We start from the raw sequence: 21,612 nt of genomic DNA, 5'->3' as shown, positions 1-21,612 counted from the left end.
TAGATTAATTAGTAAATATTTTTATAAAATTAAAATATTAATTAATAATTTTTTTAAATCATTGAACTTAAATATTAAAATATTTAATAAATAAATTATCAAAATAATTAATTAATAAATTTTAAAAATTTAATATCATTTTAATATATTTTTTAAATTTTCAAATCAAATAATAAATTTCTTCATAACAATTTGCCGCGGCCCATTTTTGCAGCCGAAACATGTAGATCCATTATCAAAAGATTCATTTATATACGAAAGATGCCATTTCAGCCCACGTAAATTTCTTCTGGTTGTGAAGCCCATGAAACATGTGAAATCGACTCATGCTTTTTCTTACAGGCGTGTATACATACCCTACGTACATTTTAAGAATCTCATAGGATGGTTAACGTGATCAGGTTTATCTTGAATCGTGAGTGTGAATGCACCAAATCTTGAACTTCAATCAACGCAGATCAGTTTCCTCGCTTTCCTTCTATTCAGTACCTTAAAAAACTGCAGCAAAAGCCAGAACTTTGCTCTTTTAATTTGTTAAATCTCAAACATATAATCTTTTGCTTTTATTACATGGTTAGGCAGTTATCAAATCTTGCAAGGTAAGTGCAGGGGAAAGTTTCTTCGGCGGATTAACGTAGTTACAACTGCTACAATTCTCGTCAATACTCAATCCAGCAATTAAAAACCGTTACAACCAAGTAACTAATTATCACATCAGCATCATCTAACTGCTACACTACAATAATAACTTTCAATTTCCTTTACGAAACGATTGACATCTGTACCTCTCCATGTCCAGCTGCATGTTCTTTAGCACCTTTTGAAACTCCCATGTCCTAATTAAGTAGAAAATATTAGAACTGGTTAACCTTCAATTTTGAGTTATGTCCACGAATTAATTATATAAAAAAAACTCATTATTTCCTTATTAAAATAAAATATAATAAAATCTCATTTCTCAATATATTTGTTTAGAACTACATGCAAGTTCTCGAAGTCACTCAACCCTTGCTCTGAACAGAACTAACTAAAAATGGTTGAGCTTGCCTCCACCAATGAAGAAATCATTTTCTTCATTTGGTGGACATTTTGCCCGACTTTGTTTTCCACCAAGTGAAGAAATTGATTTCTTCAATTGGTGGTAGCCGATTTTGTATCCTTACATGTGATGCCCTCTACGCTGGAGGGACCCACTCAACAACTTCATTCTCAACGTATAAAAACATAATCTCTGAGAGTTATTATCAGAAGTTCAGATTGTCTCTGTTGCTTAAGTAATAGTTATAATTATAGTCCTCTGGATCATTTATCAGAAGGCTAATTGTTTCTCCTGCGAAATGCAGAATCTTCGTACAGTTTTGTTCATTTGGATGTTACTGTCGGTAACGATGAGTGTCTGTAAGGCTTTGGATTGCCAGTTAAACGAATCCAATCAATATAAAGTAGCGTATACTATTTTTGTTGATAAATCAGGACATGGAAACTTCACTAAAATTCAAAGCGCCATTGATTCAGTTCCAGAAAATAATACCCAGTGGATTCGTATCCGAATTTCTGCCGGCAAATACAAGTAGGTAACAAACTCTTCTAAACGTATACACTTCTAATACAAGTGTTGTATAACTTCTTTTATATTTTGCAGAGAAAAGGTTGTAATTCCTCTAAAGAAACCATGCATTTTTCTTGAAGGATCCGGTAGCCATCATACAAGTGTTGAGTTTGACGACCATCAAGATTTACCCACGAGTGCTATCTTCATTTCATATTCGGACAATATTGTAGCCAAAGGCATTACGTTCAAGGTAAAGATTAATAAGGTTTGATATTGCTCAGCTTTTTAAGTTAATTGTTGGTCTCATCATAATCTATCTTAACAGAACACGTATAATCTACAAATTAGAGAAGATAAAATCATCTGGATACGAGCTCCTGCAGTTAGAATACGAGGAGATAAAACTGCTTTCTACCACTGCGCCTTCTTTGGGATACAAGATACGTTTTTTGATGATAAAGGCCGTCACTACTTCAAAAAATGCTACATTGAAGGTGCTATGGATTTTATCTATGGTGCTGCTCAATCTATATATGATGTAAGCATATAGTAATAAATAGACAGTATTTGAAGTGTACTCATAATGTTATGGATCCATAACATAATTCACTAATGTGTGGTTTACATGCAGGAATGTGTAATATCTCTTAATGTAGAGAAATATCGACCAGGGAAACCAGGATGCATAACAGCCCAGAAGAAGGAATGGGCAGAAGAACACAGTGGCTTTGTGTTCAAAAACTGTAAGATCACTGGGATTGGTAAAGCTTGTCTAGGCAGAGCCTGGGGACCTTATTCTACTGTCATTATTTATAACTCAACCATTACAGACGTGGTAGTCCCTCAAGGTTGGAGTGCTTGGGACTTCGTTGGTCACGAGTAAGAATCTCCTAAATTTTGATAAAATATTTGTCTTTCATTAGTTTTTTTTTTCTCAAAGGTAGTTTCCATTTAAAAGAACCAAAAGGTATATGTATATACATGTATACATAAAATCATTAACATTCAAGACTTGTGGGAAATTGCAGAGCAAATTTCACATATGTGGAGACTAATAATAGAGGACGAGGGGCTGATACTGCCAACCGAGTACCGTGGTTGCAGAAATTGGATGATTTTCAGCTCAGCAAATTTGTGACTATGTCGTTCATTGATGAAGATGGCTGGATTGCCAAGTTACCTACTGTCTCCTAATCAATTTCATATGTTGTTCAACTGATTCTTTTTTGGTTTACCAAGAATAAACTTGTTTCTTTTCTTTCTTTTCTATCAGTTGTCGCATTCATTGTGAGATCAAAGATGTACTTCCCAATTAATTTGCTAAGGTTTTAGGGTTTATTGTTTATTAAGCTTTATCTCTTTTAGGCATGGAGACTCTTTATGTGGTTGTAGTTCCTTCGGCCTTGGGCCTTTGTTCTGTAATGTTAAACCTTTCTAAGACCCTTTTAATAATATTCTATTTATCTTTGATAAAAGAATGAGTTTTTTTTTTTAACTTGATTCAAATTTCATTTATAATAACCAACAACAAGTAATATAACAAATTCATTTGTTTAAAAGTAAGATGGGAATGCAGAGTCCATAAATGGAGACAATTATAAAAAAATTACCCTATTATTTTGGTTTGTTAATAAAATAAATTTTTTTCTTTAATATCGTTAATTAATGTTAGTGTAATATTCAAAATTAAGTTAAAAATAATTTTTAATTAAGATAAATTATATTTTAATATTTAAAATTTAATAAAATATATAATTTAATTCATATATTTTTAAATTTAATCATAAAATTTCGTGTTATTAATAAAATATTCTATTTATTTATAATTCATCTTTATATTTTTATAACTTAATCTTTATATATTAAAATTACTTAGAAATAAGTATTTTTAATTTTTTTAATTTAATCTTCCATATTTATTAAATTTTAAGATAAATTATAATTTAAATTCTGAATTTTAATGTAATTAATGGATTGATTCTCTATTTCTAAAAATGAATATTTAAATTTTTATATAATCATTCTATTCAAATTAAATGTCCTTCCCTTTATAATTTCATTAGTCAACAGATAAAAAGGGAATAAACATTCAAATACTTAAAATATTCTCATGAATACTTAAATTTTTCCAATATTGATTTTTTTATTGTATAAATTACATTTTGATATCTAAATTTTAGCATAATTGACGGATTAATCTTTATATTTTTAAAATTAAATTTTTAAATATCTCTCTATTTAATTCGTTCAAAATTACAATTCTTTCATAATTATAAATATTATTTCAAGATTAGTGAATGATCAAATTTCTTCTTAAAATATATTTTTTTCTAAAAATACTCTTTATAAAAATTTACAATCTATTTAAAAATTATTTGATACCACTTAAAAATAGTTTAAAATTATAAATATTTTCTAAAAGTTTTAAAATTATAAGTATTTTAATAAATAAAATTACAAAATAAAAGTATTAAAAATTAGTTAAATGAGATATTATAGATAAAAATTAATGGGATTTAAGTATTCTTTCAAATAAAAATAAATTATTAAAATATTTGAATAATAATAAATAAAAACCAACTGATTATTAAAAGGGATTTAAGTATATTTTTTAAAAATATAAAAATTAATCCATTAATTATATTTAAATTCGAGAACTCAAATATAATTTATCTATTTAAAAAATGATAACAAAGATATTTATATACTTTTATAATTTAAACCAACTAATTATAAAAAGATTTAAGTATTTATCTATAAAAATTATATTAAAATTTAAAAATTAAAATGTAATTTATTTTAAATTCTATTATCTTATATTTAATAATAAAAAAATAAAATAAAAATCAAACTAAGACTCTTTATACAATATGCATCCAGATTCAGTGATTTATTTTTTATTTAATAAAGCAAAAAAGAAATGATATATTTTTTTAATTTTTATTTTATTAATTTTCTCATATAAAATATTAAAATTTTAATAAATAAAGAAATTAATTTATAAATTTAAAAACTTATTAATAATTATAAAATTTAGATAAATTAATAAAAATATCAGTATTAATTTTAATTTAAAATATAAAATTTAATTACGAATATCATTGTATTAACTAAATAAAATTTTAAATATTAAACTTAAAAATACAGAGATTAACACATAAATCTTATAATTAAATATTAAAAAATAAATTATAATTTATCAATAATATTTAATAATAATAATAATAAATTTTTTGATTTTGAACTAATATTTATTATTCGTTATTTCTCTTTTCATTATTCTTTCAAATATCATGATTATTTTCTTTTATTATATTAATTTTATTATTCAAATAATTGATTGCAGACTTTTGATACTAAATTTGTTAATTATATATATATATATATATATATATATATATATGGCAAGTAACAACTTATTATTTATAAAATATATAATTTATTTAATTTTATAATTTCCTTTTTTTTTGCTGACTAGTTGTTAACTGCTTTAAATTATGAATAAATTAATTTCTCAATTATCTATGTGTAAATCGAAAATTCATTTAATAATTATGTTCTTAATATCATAGCAAGTGGATATTTTTATTAGGTAAGTTACAATATATTAACATTTACTCATATCCCTATAGTTTTAGATTTGTCTATTTGATAAAAAAAATTAAAAATTTACGATTTTTTACAATATTCTAAGTTTATTATTTAAAAATTTATAACTTTTTATAATATTCTAAGTTTATAATTTTAAATAATAAAATCAATTTTTTCATATTTACTTTAATTTTAACCATTAATCTCAATCAATTTTGACTAAATTTTTTTAATCCATGCATTATGAAGTATTTCCTTAAAAGGATTACCAGATAAAAAAATTTAAATATGATTAATTATATTTATATTTAAAGTTTAAATTTTAAATAATAAATTTAAATTTTTTTCAATTTATTATAATTATAACTAAAAAAATTAATGATAAATTATAATATAATTTTTAAAATTTTATTTAATTAATAAAATAATTTATAAATACATATTTTTTATTTCAATAATATCTTTTTTTTAAAACACACTATTTACTTTTCATTCTATTTTTATATGCATATTGTAATTTAATAAAATTTTAAAATGTAAAAAAATTATATATTAAAATATATAATATTTTATTTTATTTAATATTATTGATATGAAATTTTCTGTTTAATAAGCCAATAAAATAATATACATAAGTTTACTTTTTTATATAAATGAGCAAAATAAAATATTAAATATATCAAACAACTCATAAGAAATACAATTAAGAGATTTGAATTTTATAAAAATCATAAACGGGTGATTTTACAAACTAAAATATATAATAATATTTTATTTTATCTAATATTATTAATATAAATTACAGTCTTTTAAATGTTAAATATATATATATATATATATATATATATAAATAAAATTTATAATTGTGAGTGTAAACATTCAATAATTTATAATTGTGAATATAAATATTTTAATATATAATATTTATATGTAATATTTTATAAAAATTTAATGATAGTAAATATTTATTTAATATTATATATTATAAATATAAAATAAATATACTTCAATATAAAATTTAAATTAAAGAAGTATATGTTTTCTTAATATAAAACTTTAAAAATTATATTGTAATTTGTAATTAATTTTTTAAATTTATTTTAATTTTTTAGTTATAATTATTTAAAAAATTTAAATTTATTATTTAAAATTTAAAATTTTGGATATAAATATAATTAATGTAAACGTTTTTTTTTAATAATCCTTTCAAGAAAAAAATATTGCATGATATGTAGACTATAAAATTTTTATTAAAATTGATTGAAATTAATAGTAAAAATCGAGGTAAATATAAAAAATTTAATTTTATTATCTAAAATTTTGAATTTAAAAAATAATTGTAAGTGGTCATAAACCTTTAAATTTTTTCATCCAATAAAATTTTTACGTAATATATACATATAATTATATTTTCATTGTTTTCAATTTGCATTACTGTATGGTTTTCAAATTATTAATATTATTTATTAAAATAATATTAATATTTTAGAATGCATATAAAATTGTTGATATTTTAAAATGAAGAAAATGATAATATATATATATATATATATTAACCAAATTTAAACTATTATATTGTGAAATTATTATTCCATTATTATATTGCTATATTTTTTTCATTTTATTATAAAATATACATAAAAAACATAAAGAGCAAAAATTTAGATCACATAAGAAGCAATAAAAACAAAATATGAAGTAGTTAATAATAAATTTAAAATATTATTTTATTTTTATATTAAAATTAAAAAAATATATAAATTGCAAAACTTAACAATAATAAAAATATTATAAATTTATCAGCAAAGAGATTTGCATTACAAAGCTAGAAATGTAATAAATTTCTATACCATATATAAGTATTATACAAAATAATCTATCATGTAATAATTTTTCCCTTGGCAGAGCAGTCTATATATATAAAGTGATTGCAAGACTTTTGATAAATAAACCACACTGTCATCTGGCTGCTAATCATTTTCAACTACCCACTAGAAGGAAAATGAAGAATCTCTGTTTAATTTTGATTGGTGGGGTGGTATTATTGTTGCATTGTTCATCAAGTGACTGTGAGGCTTCTGATTGTCAACCCAATACAATAAACACCATTACTGTTGATATCTCGGGCCATGGAAATTTCACTTCAGTTCAAACTGCCATTGACTCTGTTCCTGAAGGGAATACTCAATGGATACGTATTCAGATTTCTCCTGGAACATACAGGCATGCATGAAAAAGCTCTTCTTTATTGTCATAATTATTTTAATATATTATATTTTTTGATGTGGCTGTACGTGTTGGTATATATACAGGGAAAAAGTTGCAATTCCAGTGAACAAATCATGTATTTTTCTCGATGGAGCAGGCAGAAAGTTGACGAGTATCGAATGGGGTGATCATGAAGAGACAGACACTAGTGCCACCTTCACCTCCTATTCTGATAACATCGTAGCCAAAGGCATTAAATTCAAGGTCAAGATCAGCTTCATCTTTTCTTTTTTTTTTCTTTTTAATTTTTTTAAATCGTAGAAAAAAGTACTCTAACGTTAGTATATATATCAACAGAATACATTCAATTTAAAAATTGGATTCAACTTGATGAAAAGAAGACTCATTCGAAAGCAAGCAGTGTCTGCTAGAATCGTGGGCGACAAATGTGCTTTCTACGAATGTGGCTTTATAGGGATACAAGATACCTTATGGGATGGAAAGGGACGCCATTATTTCAATGCATGCTACATTGAAGGATCCATTGATTTCATTTTTGGCGATGGTCAATCTATTTACGAGGTGATCGTATTACTACATATTAATTATAAGAATGTCTGCAAATATTTATAAAGTTTGTCTAAACGTTTAATTTGTTATTGAATGCACAGAAATGTGAGATATCAATCACTATGGGAAGATACGGCCCAGGATTAATTGGGAGTATAACAGCACAAAGGAAAGAACAGCCACAAGATACCAATGGATTCGTGTTCAAAAATTGTAATATCAGTGGGATTGGCAAGGTTGATCTTGGAAGACCTTGGGGACCTTATTCTACTGTTGTTTTCTATAACTCATCCATCTCAAATGTTATAACTCCTGAGGGTTGGAATGCTTGGGACTACGTTGGCCATGAGTAAGACTACTCTTTTGTCCACACAAAACATCATTATTTTTAGCCTCTTACAAAAAAGTTGTCTTTAAAACTATGTTGCAGGGCAAATTTTACTTACGTAGAGAAAGATAATGAAGGAGCAGGAGCCAACACGTCCAAGCGAGTCCCATGGATAAATAAACTCGGTGAAAATGAGGTTTATAAATTCTTGGATATATCGTACATCAATGGAGATGGTTGGCTTGCCAAGATACCTGATTTAAATTCTACTAAAATAGCACTTTGATGTGTTGTAGTTGTGAAAACAAAAGATTAGCAGTGTAGTCAAGAATAATTTTAATGTCGTTGCACATAGATGTTGCCCAAATTGATCATCGAAATTATGAGATTATTTTGTTAAATTAGTCTCAAAGTGAGAGATAAGTTTACCCATAATTCTTTAACTGATTTACGTAAACTGACATGAAGATGATATCTTGCTTTTTGAACCCGCAGTGGATCGGTCCAATCCAATCCCTTTTTATTTAGATTCCGGTAGGCCTAATATTTGCAGCCCGATAATCATGAATACACGTAATTGATTTGGTCTAATGATCAAACCAAATGGTTAGCTTTGCTTAATATTCAAACTCAATAGTCAATACCATTTTAATTTCATTCAATTAAAATTTATTAAGAAAATATACATTTTAATATAAAAATATAACTAACTTTTAATATTTATCGCTTATTCTATTTCAAAAAAGAAATATTTACCGCTTTTTACCGGCTTAATTGGTTTTACTGGTTTGATTCCATTGATTTTTTTTTTTTTAATTTTTTGGCCAATTAATTTTTTTTTAATTAGAATCGTGTTATTTTATTTGTCACAAAAAGAATTCTGTAGTTTTATTTCATTAATAAATTAGATTTTTTTTCTAATACTATTAATAAAGGTTGACATAATATTTAAAAATTAATTAAAAATATTTTTACTTTAAATAAATTATATTTTAATTTTTAAAATTTAGTAAAACATGTAATTTAGTTTTTATATTTTTAAATTTAAATATAAAATTTTATTTTATTTATAAAATAGTCTATTTAATTATAATTCATCTTAATTTGTGTTATAATTATTTATAAATAAGTTTTCTTTTACAAACTAATATCTCATAATTATTAAATTTCATTTTTTTATAGCAATAAAATAATAAAATAAAAAATAAATTAAGAATCTTTCTATGATATGCATCCAAATTCAGTGATTTATTTTGTTATGTAATCAGGCACGAGAGAAACGACATATTTGTTACTTAAATTTTATTTTATCAATTTTCTCATATAATATATTAAAATTTTAATAAATAAAGAGATTAAATTATAAATACAAGTAGTAACTACAAAATTTAGGATCAATTTATAAAATATTGGAATTAATTTTAATTAAAAAATTTAAAGTTTAATTATATATTATTATATTAACTAAATAAAATTTTAAGGACTAAATTTGAAAATATAAAAACTAATGTATAAATTTTTTTAAATATAAAAAAAATGAATTATAATTTATTCAGTAATATTTAATAATATTAAAAAAAATTATTTTGCTAACAATATAAAATTATTAAAAAAAATTATTACAAATTAAATCACATGAATCTATAAATATATCTATTATCTAAAGCTAGAAATTTCTTTTTATAGTATTATCCCACTATATATAAAAAAATTTCTTGCATTTTAATTAATTAGTATCAATTAATGTGTTTTTTTTTTATATTGTTAATACTCGTTATATGTACTTATAATTTTTTTAATTTATATATATTATTTTTATATATAAAATAATTTTTAAATAATTATCAATATTGTAAAAAATAAAAAATGTAATTAATAAAATATAAGCATTAATATAAAGTAACGTAAAATCATAATTAATTTAAATTTTTTGTAAACATTAAAATAAATGGTAGGATTATTTGCTTTTTCAAATAAATATTTAAATATATTAACGTTAAATGTAATAGTTTCAATTTTTATTATCTATAAAAAAATAAATTGTTATAAAATTTATAATAATAAAATAAATATAAAAGTATAAGAATATACTTTATACTATAGTTTTTATATTAAAATTTAATTTTTTCTATTATTCATGTATATAGTAGAATTTATATACTTATTTAATAATAACAATTATTTTTACTTTAAAAATAAATTGCATTGTTATAATTAAAAAGATCAACACGCTATCAAACTATTCTTTTTATATTCCTTTTTATAATTAATTAATATTTAATTATAATTTTTATATAATTATTAATAATTAAAGAATCACTTATTATCGAATAATTTAATATCAATAATTTTTTTATTTTATATTTTTTTATAATTATTTAATATTTAAATATATTATTTCAATAATATTTATCTCATAATTTTAATTTTTTATACTTTAAATTAATTTAAATAATAAATTTATTAATAACTAAAAAATAAAAATATATGTTATCTGTTTTCCTTTCTTATGACTTTTATTTTGTTATCATATTTTATTTTTTAAAAATATATATATATTAATAAAAATCTCAAAATTAAATTAAATACAAATAAAAATAAAATAATTTAATAATTATAAAATTATAAAATTATAAAATAAAATAAAAAATTATTTAACTTTTAAATTTTATTTAAATAAAAGCATTAAATACTATTTTTATGATTTTTAAGGTTAAAAGTGTGTTCGTCTAATTTAAACTTAATTTTACCACATAACAATCTCTTCATTTGTTGAAACTGAGTTTATACAAATTATTAAAGCTTCTATCAACAAACAAAGAAAAACTAGATTGAATATATTATTTCTATGATTTATTAACTTTTTTTTTTATTTTATCGTATAAATAAATAGTATGATATGATTTTAGTATTACTTAACATTCAGATATTTATAATATATAACTTACGATATTATAAATTTTACATCTTAATTTAATTATTATTTTATGAGAATTCAATTACATTTAAATAAATAATAATTATCTGCTATTAAATTTATTATTTAATAATTGTAATAAATTTAATATATTTAAAAATTTTAATTTTTAAACATTATAAATATTACTCAATTTAATATTAAAATTTATATTTTTTTTAGAAAAAGGTTAAGTTCACATCAAAAGCTTTCACGACGATTTTATTTTATTTTTAATAAATTTAGTTATAATAAAAAATTAATTAAGATAATTTACATATAATATTTTTAAACTCAAATCTATAATTGTAATTGAATTAAAATCATAATAAAATTATATCCATTAAGGAATTTAAAATTTAAAGTTAAAAATAAGAAATTTATTTAATTAAAATAAAAATAATAAAAATCTTATCAATTAATCTAATAAAGTTTAAATTTAAATAAAAAAAACCACTTAATCAAATATAATTTAAGTATAAAAAGATATTCTCAATTAATTTGAAATTAAATAGAATAATAATATAATTAAATTAAAATTTTTAAATAATAAAAATATTGTAATTATAAAAAATTAGTAGAGGTATTTTGAGAAATTTTATTATTTCCCTTCTTTCCATTTTTATATATAATATAGAAATATAGTTATTTATAATGTTTTATGCTAATTTAATTCTTTTTTATTATTCTTTCAAATATCATGATTATTTTCTCTGTTATATTTTATTTAATTATTTAAATAATTGTTTAATAATTGATTGCAGATTTTTTATACTAAATTTGTTAATTATATACATAAATGTATATATATATATATGACAAGTAACAACTTATTAATTATAAAATATATAATTTATTTAATTTTATAATTTTCCTTTATTTTTTGCTGATAAGTTGTTAATTGCTTTAAATTATGACTAAATTATTAATTTCTCAATTATTTATGTGTAAATAACAAATTATTTAATAATTATACCCTCTTTTATTATTTGGTAAGTTACAATATGTTACCATTTATATACTCATGTACCTATACTATTATATAATATATACATATTACTGTATGATTTTCAAATTATTAATATTATTTCTTAAAGTAATATTAATATTTAAAATGGTGAAAATGATAATATGATATAACCAAATTTAAATTATTATATTTTTTTTAGAATGGAGATTGAAAATTAGAAAAGTGGAACCTGAGACTTTTTAGATTTACTCAGATTCACTTGATATCGGACTAAGTTTATGAGTGTAATTATTATATTTTTTAATTATTATTTTTTATTACTTATTTTTAATATTAAAATTAAAAATGTGTATATACTAAAAATTATTTAGAATAAAAATTACAGCTATATTAGTTTCCTTAATTGCTTATTCCTGACACTTCTTACCATATTGTACATAATTACAGCAATATAATATTACCGTGATGGAGATTATTATAATTAATAAAATATACAAATAATTTTTCTTTTATATATAAATACGTAGCAAGGGTTTTGATGAATAAACCAGAATATTATCTGGGTTGTAATAATTTTTAAGTGGGCACTAGAAGAAAAATGAAGAATCTCTATTTATTTTTTATTGGTGGGATGGTATTATTGTTGCATTGTTCATCAAGGGGCTGTAAGGCTTCTGATTGTCAACCCAATACAATAAGCACCATCACTGTTGATATTTCAGGCCATGGAAATTTCACTTCAGTTCAAAGTGCCATTGACTTTGTTCCTGAGGGGAATACTCAATGGATACGTATTCAGATTTCTCCTGGAAAATACAGGCATGCATGAAAATCTCTTTTACATACTCTTTATATTTTAATTTTATATTTTTTTATAATTATTTGTGTCGCCTTTGTTGCTCTATACAGCGAAAAAGTAGCAATTCCAGTGAACAAGTCATGTATTTTTCTTGATGGAGCAGGCAGAGAGTTGACAAGTATTGAATGGGGTGATCATGAAGAGACCCACACTAGTGCCACCTTCACCTCTTATCCTGATAACATCGTAGCCAAAGGCATTAAATTCAAGGTCAAGACCAGCTACATCTTTTTTTTTTTTTTTCAATGGTAGAAATATGCACTTTAACGTTAATATATGACTTTTTTTTATTTTAAATCATCAGAATACGTACAATTTACCGGATGGTCTGAACAAAATCGACATAATGAAAGAGGAACTCATTTGGAAACAAGCAGTGGCTGCTAGAATCTTAGGAGATAAATGTGCTTTCTACGAATGTGGCTTTGTAGGGCTACAAGATACCTTATGGGATGAAGAGGGACGCCATTACTTCAATTCATGCTATATTGAAGGTTCTGTTGATTTCATTTTTGGACAAGGTCAATCTATTTACGAGGTGATCATCTAATTATTACATATTATAAGAATATCTGTAAAAAAAAAAATAATGTTTAAAGTTTATCCAAGTGTTTAATTTGTTTTCGAATGCACAGGGATGTGAAATATCAGTAAACATAGGAAGATTCGCCCCAGGAGTAACTGGGTATATAACAGCACAAAGGAAGCAACAACCACAAGATTCGAATGGATTTGTGTTCAAAAATTGTAACATCAGTGGGACTGGCACGGTTGATCTTGGAAGAGCTTGGGGACCTTATTCTACTGTTGTTTTCTATAACTCAACCATGTCAGATGTCATAGCTCCTGAGGGTTGGAATGCTTGGAACTTCGTTAACCATGAGTAAGACCAAACAAAACATCATTATTTTTAACCTCTTACAAACAATGAATTGTCTTTAAAACTATGTTGCAGGGCAAATTTTACTTATGTAGAGGAAGACAATAAAGGACCAGGAGCCGACACTTCCAAACGAGTCCCATGGGAAAAGAAACTAGATCCAAATGAACTCCAGAAATTCTTGAACATGTCGTACGTCGATGAAGATGGTTGGCTTTCCAAGACACCTGATTTAACATTCTACTATTAATACGTTGTGATTCTGAAAACAAAAGATTTGCACTGTATATGCGCACACATGCAAAATTCTACTATTAATAATAAGGATATTAATTAAAATTATAATTGTTTTTATAATTAAATTATTAATTTAATTAATTGAAGGTATATATCACATGTGTATATGCGCACACATGCAAAAAAAAAAAAATTAAGAATAAAGTATTTCGTTCTAAAAATATATCAGTCAATTTGTTAATCTTGTTATTGTCTGAACTTCAATTCTGAAAAAAAAAAAAAAAATAAGTCTACAATAATTATTGGTACTGATATCAGAGTCTAGGTGGAAAAAATCTAATACAATGAAGCTTTGAATGTTGTCCTTTTATATTTTGGTCTATCTGATAAAAAAGCTAATTTTATGTAACTTTTTACTATTATAATGAAATTATTTTTTTAATTTTATTATAATTATAATTATATTTAAAATTAATTTTAACTAGCGTCATGTATATATATTTAATGTGAATTTTTATAATTTTTAATAATTTTAAATTTCAAATCAAGATATATTCAACAAAAAAAATCAAATTTTTGTATTTTTTAACTATTATTGTTTCACATTTTAATTTTGGAAAAAAAACCATTATTTTAAATTTTTTATGATTATAACTGACCTCTAAAATTAAATTTTATTAGAGTCACGAATCAAATCTACGTAATTTTTAATTTTTTCTTTTCATTTTTAATTCTACATCATCACTTTCATTACCCTAGTTAAGAATAAAATGAACACTATCTATTCATTAAAATTTCCAAATTACTAAAATTCAATCTCTAAAATTATAAAACCTCTTAAAAATCTCTAAATTCGATAGTCACCCCAAATGCACGATTTAGTCTCACCAGATGCAATGCTTCGAGTTTCACAAAAAAACCCTACTAAAAAGCAACAGATGACGAGCTATTATCCTATGATGTGCAACAACCAACTAAGGATAGCCCGTAACTCACTATTTACGAACTCATTTAACTTTTTTATTAAATTAAGATTAAATTATAACTGAAATATGATATGAGTTTAAAATTTTATTGAAGAAATTAAAAACTAAACATAGACCTGCAACTCTAGTTCAAATTAATTTATAAAATTTACTATAATTGTGAAAAATTAATTTTTTTTCATTTAAAACTAAAAGGAGACTTTAATCATGAAAAAAATATAAATATTTGGCTTGTTTTAATAGATATTGATGATTTCAAATTAAAAATTATATAAAAAAAATTCCATGTGTATATTATATGTGACTGATGATAATTGATTTTGAATATTGATTATAATCATGACAAAATATAAAAATGACTTTTGTTGTCCAAAATTAAAAGATAAAATTATAACGGTGAAATTATTTTGCGAAGCCCTAATTTGTTTCCCTTCTCTACTTACTCTCAGCTAAGCCAACACTGAAATCAGCAACTCTTTGGAAGTGCTTCAATTATTAAACTATCTCAACTTAGGTTGATTTAAAAATTTAACACAAATAAAATTACAACTATCAAAATATTAATCAAAGTTAATTTCACAATTTTATTCAAGTTCATTTACCATTGACGATGATGATAGTATCATATTAATGGCTATTATTTTATTATATTAATTCTGATTATAAATAAACAACGTAATAAATAAATATATATATATCCACTAAACATATCTCTACCTATGATATCATATACAAACTGATGATGGAGCACGAAGATAAAATTGATGTTAAAGCAAAAGCAAGAATGCACTTGCGCATTCATGCACACACACAGAGGAACACATACAAGGAATAAACATGAACATGCTAAGGGGTTGGGGGGATGATACAACAAGCTACAAGGGAAGCATCTGTAAATTAGAGATTTGACCAAAGCTCACATTTTCAGGATGAGTTCTATCATCATGAAGTACAAGCAGTTTTAGTGTGCCAGATTCTCTTAACCAGGCAGCAACAACAGGTCCTGAAGATATAAATCGACCTATGTTGCATTTTGCTAGCCGAAACGGTGCACCCATACCGGTTAGAAGTGCCTCAACAGCTCGCTTCAGTGCACTATCACCTACTACTTTGCTGTGCTTGCCCCATCCAGTCAAAATGCTGAAAAAACAACAGCTGTTTAAATTTGTTCCTCTGGATAATGAAACGACAACAAAAGAGACGTTACTTTCACTAATATAAATGCAAATAATATGCACACCTTAACAATTTTGGCAATTCATGGCCATCAAACACAATAGAGCGTATGTTCAGCAACCATGCATGGATCATTGCCCGAGCAGCCCCAGAAGACATCAGATGCAAATCTAAGCAAGAATCAGTCCAGACGTTCTCCCATACTTGCCGACGTTTCCCTTCAAGTACAACCAGTTGGGCCCCTCGTTTCTGAAAAAATATTTGAATAACTCTCATGTAGTATTACCCAAACAGACAGAGATGGGCAAAAGTCAGCAATATTGGTAAACTAACCTGACCAAAGTGCCACAGCATGTCAGTCAGAGCATTATAGAAGGCAGACGCTGTTGAAGAGTCCATCAATTTGAGTTCATCAAATATGGACTGTGCTTGCACCCAGACGTTTTCTCTGTAACCCATTAGAAGTCCGTGTGCCACACCATACACCTGGCCATCAAATAATTGAAGCTGCTCCAGTAAAATTGAAGCATCTTCAAAGGAATCACAGCGACTGCATCCAGAGAGAAACAACTGAAATCACACCATCTCTGAAGTTAAATATCCTTTAAGTATCTAAAACAAGCAAAAGATACAGGGCAGGCAGGAATATGATACCACCACTTCAGAAATCTGATAATCTCAATTCTTAAACCAATTTTGTCCATAAATAAGTGTAAAGCACAAGGTACTTTACCAAAGCTCCATTAAAAGAAATACTAGAACAGTTGATCTGCTTGATTTGTTTTGAGGCAGATGGATAATTACCAACGTACAAGTGAACAAAGAGCAAAGGAAATGCCCCAATAGGGTCATCAAATTTGAGAAACATGAAAAATGACCTTTAATCATTATTAACTACTCATATAGACAGTTTATATTTCTTGATTGAGCATTGACCAGGAGCAACATGCATCATTAAGGATCAAAAATGGAGAAAAAAAAAAAGCACCACTTCTATCAATGCTGTCAAAAAATAATAAATCGATATTGGTCCTGCTAATTCTGACTTAAAAATAAGATTAAACTTACAATATTCCTTGCAATACTTGCTTCATCCATACTGCAACCACTATTAAACTTGCAAGGTATTATTTCTGATGTATGATAAAATTTTGCAGTATAATTTTCTTAGGTCTAATAACACATTTTCCTCAGATACAAAATCCCAAAATAAATGAAAGCACATCACCAGCAAGCTTGATTCGATAAACTTACTGAGTGTAAATATAGCATGTTCTCATTTTTAAACATTTACCATGGCAATAATCTTATTGTAGAAAATGACAACAACTTCAGTTTTACGCACCTGCAAGCATTTAAAATGGAAGAGAACGTGACAACATTTGGTTTGATCTCCAGCTCATGCATCTTCTGAAAGACATCCAAAATGCACAAAATTTCCTGCCTGCCAATGTTATTTTCTTGAGTTGCCTTCTCAGCAGCAAGCTGCCCAAAAATCTTTATGATCCTATCATCCTCCCTGTCGGTCACATTACTTTCAGTAGCTTGCTGAAAAACACTTATAGATGAAGACTTAACTTGCAATATGCAGGCTACACCAGCATCATCAACCACACATTGTGTGATTCCTGACCCACGAAAAGCATCAATTATAGAATTATAAGTGACAATGTTAGGCCTGATTCCCTCCTTAGTCATCTCATCAAGTAAAGTCACTGCAGATTCCACTAATCCATTCTTGCACAGGGCATCTATGAGTGCAGTATATAGAACAACATCAGCCTTCAATCCGGCATTCTTAAACTCCCTAAAAATTTCCAATGCTTCCTTGTATAGGCCACCTTTTGAGTAAACATCAATCAAGGTTGAATAAGTTAATAAATTAGGTGATATGCACGCCTCCTTCATCTCCTTAAACACTCTCCTCACCTCATCAAACTTGCACTGTTTTCCATACCCACCCAAAAGTGCATTGTAAGTGACGACATCTTTCCTAATACCAGAATTCTCCATCTCCTTACAAACATCCAAAGCCTCCTCAAACCTTCCAAGCTTAGCATAAACAGAAAGCAAAGTATTATATGAAACTCTATCCAAACCAATCCCCAAAAACTTCATTTCATTGAACAAATTAAGAGCGTCATCAAATCTACCAACTTTAGCATACCCATCAATCACAGTACTGTAAGTAACAACGTTAGGCAATATATTCTTGGCAGGCATCTCAGACATAATCTCAAAAGCCATGTCCATTTGCCCACCTTTACAGACTGCATCCAAAAGTGTATTGTAAGTGAATATATCCTGGTCAATCCTTCTATTTATCATTTCAGTAAACAAACTCCTTGCTGCCTCCCATAGCCCTCCCTTACTACACACAGCAAGCAGCGAATTAAATGTAATTCGGTCTGGTCGCACTCCATTTTTCAACATCTCATCAAAAATCTCCACTACCTTCTTAAACTCCACACCGCCTTTCCCACACGCATCAATCACAGCATTGTAAGTGACCAAATTTGGCTTCAGCCCATAAGCCTTCAATGAATAAAAAACCTTAATAGCATCATTGCAGTAACCACTTCTTCCGTAAGCACTGATTAACGCAGAAAAAGCATACACAGTGCTACCATAACCCTCTCTAAGAGCAGTCTCAAACACAGCCTTTGCAAGCTCCACTTTACCTAGCCTCCCGAGAATACTAATCATGGCACTAGCTAATTTTCCTTGCTCGCTCTTCCTCTTTTCTCTTCTCACTGCAAACTCGAAGCATCGGATTGCTTTAGAAGAGTCTCCTCTGTTTCCAAGCTCTCGAAGCAAGAAAGTATAATCATCGGAACCACAGAACCGAGACTCGAAATTGAGCAACACATTCTCAAGGGCCTGATCGTCTTTCGCATAGAGGACCACTTGATGCAAAGCTTCCTCAGCGGCTGAGGTGTGCCGGGCATTCGGAATGGATTTTTGGCGCCCAATGTGTAGCTTTGACACGAATCGGGTGGAACAGCGACCCGAGAAATCGGCGGTGAGCTCAGATTTCTTTGGTTGAAGAGTGGAGAGAGAAGTGAAGGTAGGGTTCTGGGTATGGGGAGCGGCGCCAGTGGAAGCACCAGGTTTAGGTGCACTGCGGGGGGAGGGAGAAAGAAGGGGTTTTGCAAGAGAAACTTTATGATTGGTCCAGCGTCGTTGGGGGTTCTGATGGTGGCTTTGGCGGTGATTATTCAAGTGATTTTGTGGGTAAGGTTGGTTCTGATAAGGCTTGGTTCCAGTGATTGAGCAGTGTGGTGGCGTCGACGCCATCCGATTTCTTGATAAAGAAGCACACTTTACAGACAAATACGATTAATGCACAAGTTAAAGAAAGAGATGCACCTGGCGCTGAGGAGGTTTTGCAAGGGTTTGGCAGGAGAAGGAAGCGCCATCATTTTGGATATGGCAGAGATGATAAGAGAGTGATACAGAGCTGAGTTAGGCTTTGCATTGGAATCTTCTCCCCCTCTTGGTTTTTTCTTTCTCTGGTCACCAATCTGGTGGTTTTCATTTTATTTGGTGGATCTTACCCAAATTTAAGACAATCGCCGCCACTCATAGAGCGGGACCCTGAATCTAGTGGGTCCATTGACTAGAGGTAAAACTCCATGGTGCTTACGTGGCTGATTAATACTGATCGGTGACTGAATTTTATCACCATTTTGTTGCCAAATCAGTGCTCGGCTAGTTGGCCTTTTCGACTAAAAAAAAAAAAACTGGTTGGCCTGTCCGTCACCAACTTTTTAAAGTATTTTTTCGAAAATAAGTCCCAATTGAATCTGTCTACGCCTGTTAAAATAAGTTTTAATATAATATAATTTTTTTAATAATAAAATATTGTTTTTTATAATTTAAAAATTAATATTTTAATTATTATAAAATTTTAAAAATACATAAATATAATAAATAATTTTTGAAATTATATAAAACCCGATCATATCGATTTAGTGATCTTCTAAATCGATTCCAATCAATTGTATTCCATAACTCAACCGGATTTAACTGGGTCTAGTTAGTTGAATAGTCGGCGAATGGATCCAGTACTGTTCAGATGCTCCACGTGTTTTTATCACATTTAGATGATCATCAAACAACTGAAAATTATAAAATTTAATAAATTTAAATTTAATTTCGGCTTTCATACAAACATAACTTTTTAGTATTATTATTGGTTTAATAAGTAATTTTAATTTTTTTAATTATTTATCTGAATCTATTAATTTTGTATATTATTTCAACACAAAAAAGAAGGAAACTTGCTTCCCACCCTTTCAATTTATTGGCTGGCGGTGGAAACTTGTTCCCCACTCTTTCAAACCGTAGGATATACATGATTGATTTGATTGTGAGTTGTGACACATTTTCCAAATCAACGCAATATGTACGTTTAACAGAAGTAAATGTTTATATGTAATAGCTGAATTTATATTTTTTTTAGTGATGAACTCAACATAATTATGTTAAATTTAATTCTGTTAAATATATATTTTATTCATATTAAATATAAATAACACGTTAGTGAATATTTTACTATTAAATGTAAATATTATTTTTTTTAGTTTAAATATATTATTTTTTCATTTCAAAAAATAATATATTATTTTTAAATTATTTTTTAATAAATAATTTAATTAGATTAAAGTAAATAAATTTCTCTCTTTCCATTAATTGGTAAAAATTTTTGAAATAAGAAAAATATCAATCAAATAGAAAAATTTTGACACTTTAAATTTTAAATTTTTTTACTAAATTACCTCAATTAAATAAGGTTCGAGTAATTTAGTTAAAAAATTAAAGTTCTTAATAAATGTAAAAATTATTTTTTTTAATTATTATTTCTTTTAACTTTTTGAAAAATTAAAAATTTTTCATTTCTAATAAAAAGAAGTAATTTACTTACTCTCCAACCTAATTAAATTATTTTTTAAAAAATAATTATTCAAAAAATAACACATTTGAACTAAATAATATTTAGTGTAATATTTATATCTAGTAGTTAAAATATTCACTAATACATTATTTATATTTAATATAAATAAAATATACATTTAACAGATTTAAATTTAACATAATTATATTAAATCAATTGTAATTTAATTAAACTTAAAATTTATGAAAATATAATTTTAATTTATTAAATATTTATTTAGTTAGAATAAAAAATCAACTTTCTATTTTTTTTAAAAAAATCAGAGATTAATGTAAGAGTATATTAAAACTAAACTTACGAGGGCCACGCAATTTACCACGAGCAATAGGGAATGAAACAATG

General features: G+C 25.8%; 3 protein-coding genes across 3 annotated transcripts; 2 read left to right on the top strand and 1 right to left on the bottom strand.

The window, feature by feature from the left end:
• Positions 1-1,257: 1,257 nt before the first annotated feature.
• LOC110610854 (pectinesterase QRT1) lies at positions 1,258-8,535 on the top strand. Its single transcript, XM_021750933.2, has 11 exons — positions 1,258-1,570; positions 1,643-1,802; positions 1,878-2,090; positions 2,184-2,431; positions 2,581-2,737; positions 2,826-2,839; positions 7,208-7,366; positions 7,456-7,615; positions 7,709-7,933; positions 8,023-8,270; positions 8,352-8,535. The coding sequence occupies exons 1-11, from the start codon at positions 1,338-1,340 to the stop codon at positions 8,533-8,535; spliced, it is 2,001 nt and encodes a 666-aa protein (XP_021606625.1). The 5' UTR covers positions 1,258-1,337.
• A 4,271-nt stretch (positions 8,536-12,806) lies between these two features.
• On the top strand, positions 12,807-14,252 carry LOC110610843 (probable pectinesterase 29). The gene is made up of 5 exons (XM_021750921.2): positions 12,807-12,994; positions 13,085-13,244; positions 13,339-13,572; positions 13,670-13,917; positions 13,990-14,252. Exons 1-5 carry the CDS (start codon positions 12,807-12,809, stop codon positions 14,162-14,164), a joined length of 1,005 nt encoding a protein of 334 aa, XP_021606613.1. The 3' UTR covers positions 14,165-14,252.
• Positions 14,253-15,880: 1,628 nt separating this feature from the next.
• Positions 15,881-19,845, bottom strand: LOC110613402 (pentatricopeptide repeat-containing protein At2g31400, chloroplastic). Its single transcript, XM_021754499.2, has 4 exons — positions 17,659-19,845; positions 16,647-16,863; positions 16,378-16,562; positions 15,881-16,277 (listed from the first exon to the last, which is right to left on the bottom strand). The coding sequence occupies exons 1-4, from the start codon at positions 19,608-19,610 to the stop codon at positions 16,013-16,015; spliced, it is 2,619 nt and encodes an 872-aa protein (XP_021610191.1). The 5' UTR covers positions 19,611-19,845; the 3' UTR covers positions 15,881-16,012.
• Between the last annotated feature and the right edge of the window lie 1,767 nt (positions 19,846-21,612).

This window comes from Manihot esculenta, chromosome 1 (assembly GCF_001659605.2).
Source record: "Manihot esculenta cultivar AM560-2 chromosome 1, M.esculenta_v8, whole genome shotgun sequence".
NCBI classification, from domain to species: domain Eukaryota; kingdom Viridiplantae; phylum Streptophyta; class Magnoliopsida; order Malpighiales; family Euphorbiaceae; genus Manihot; species Manihot esculenta.
This window is presented reverse-complemented; position numbering and strand designations above follow the sequence as displayed.

Coding starts and splice junctions, on each gene's coding strand:
- LOC110610854 (XM_021750933.2), top strand. CDS start 1,338: ATGCAGAATCTTCGTACAGTTTTGTTCATTTGGATGTTACTGTCGGTA. Junction 2,091..2,183: donor CTGCTCAATCTATATATGAT/GTAAGCATATAG, acceptor GTTTACATGCAG/GAATGTGTAATATCTCTTAA. Junction 7,934..8,022: donor ATGGTCAATCTATTTACGAG/GTGATCGTATTA, acceptor TTGAATGCACAG/AAATGTGAGATATCAATCAC.
- LOC110610843 (XM_021750921.2), top strand. CDS start 12,807: ATGGTATTATTGTTGCATTGTTCATCAAGGGGCTGTAAGGCTTCTGAT. Junction 13,245..13,338: donor CCAAAGGCATTAAATTCAAG/GTCAAGACCAGC, acceptor TTAAATCATCAG/AATACGTACAATTTACCGGA. Junction 13,573..13,669: donor AAGGTCAATCTATTTACGAG/GTGATCATCTAA, acceptor TCGAATGCACAG/GGATGTGAAATATCAGTAAA.
- LOC110613402 (XM_021754499.2), bottom strand. CDS start 19,610: ATGGCGTCGACGCCACCACACTGCTCAATCACTGGAACCAAGCCTTAT. Junction 16,563..16,646: donor TGCTGTGGCACTTTGGTCAG/GTTAGTTTACCA, acceptor ATATTTTTTCAG/AAACGAGGGGCCCAACTGGT. Junction 16,278..16,377: donor GAATTGCCAAAATTGTTAAG/GTGTGCATATTA, acceptor TTGTTTTTTCAG/CATTTTGACTGGATGGGGCA.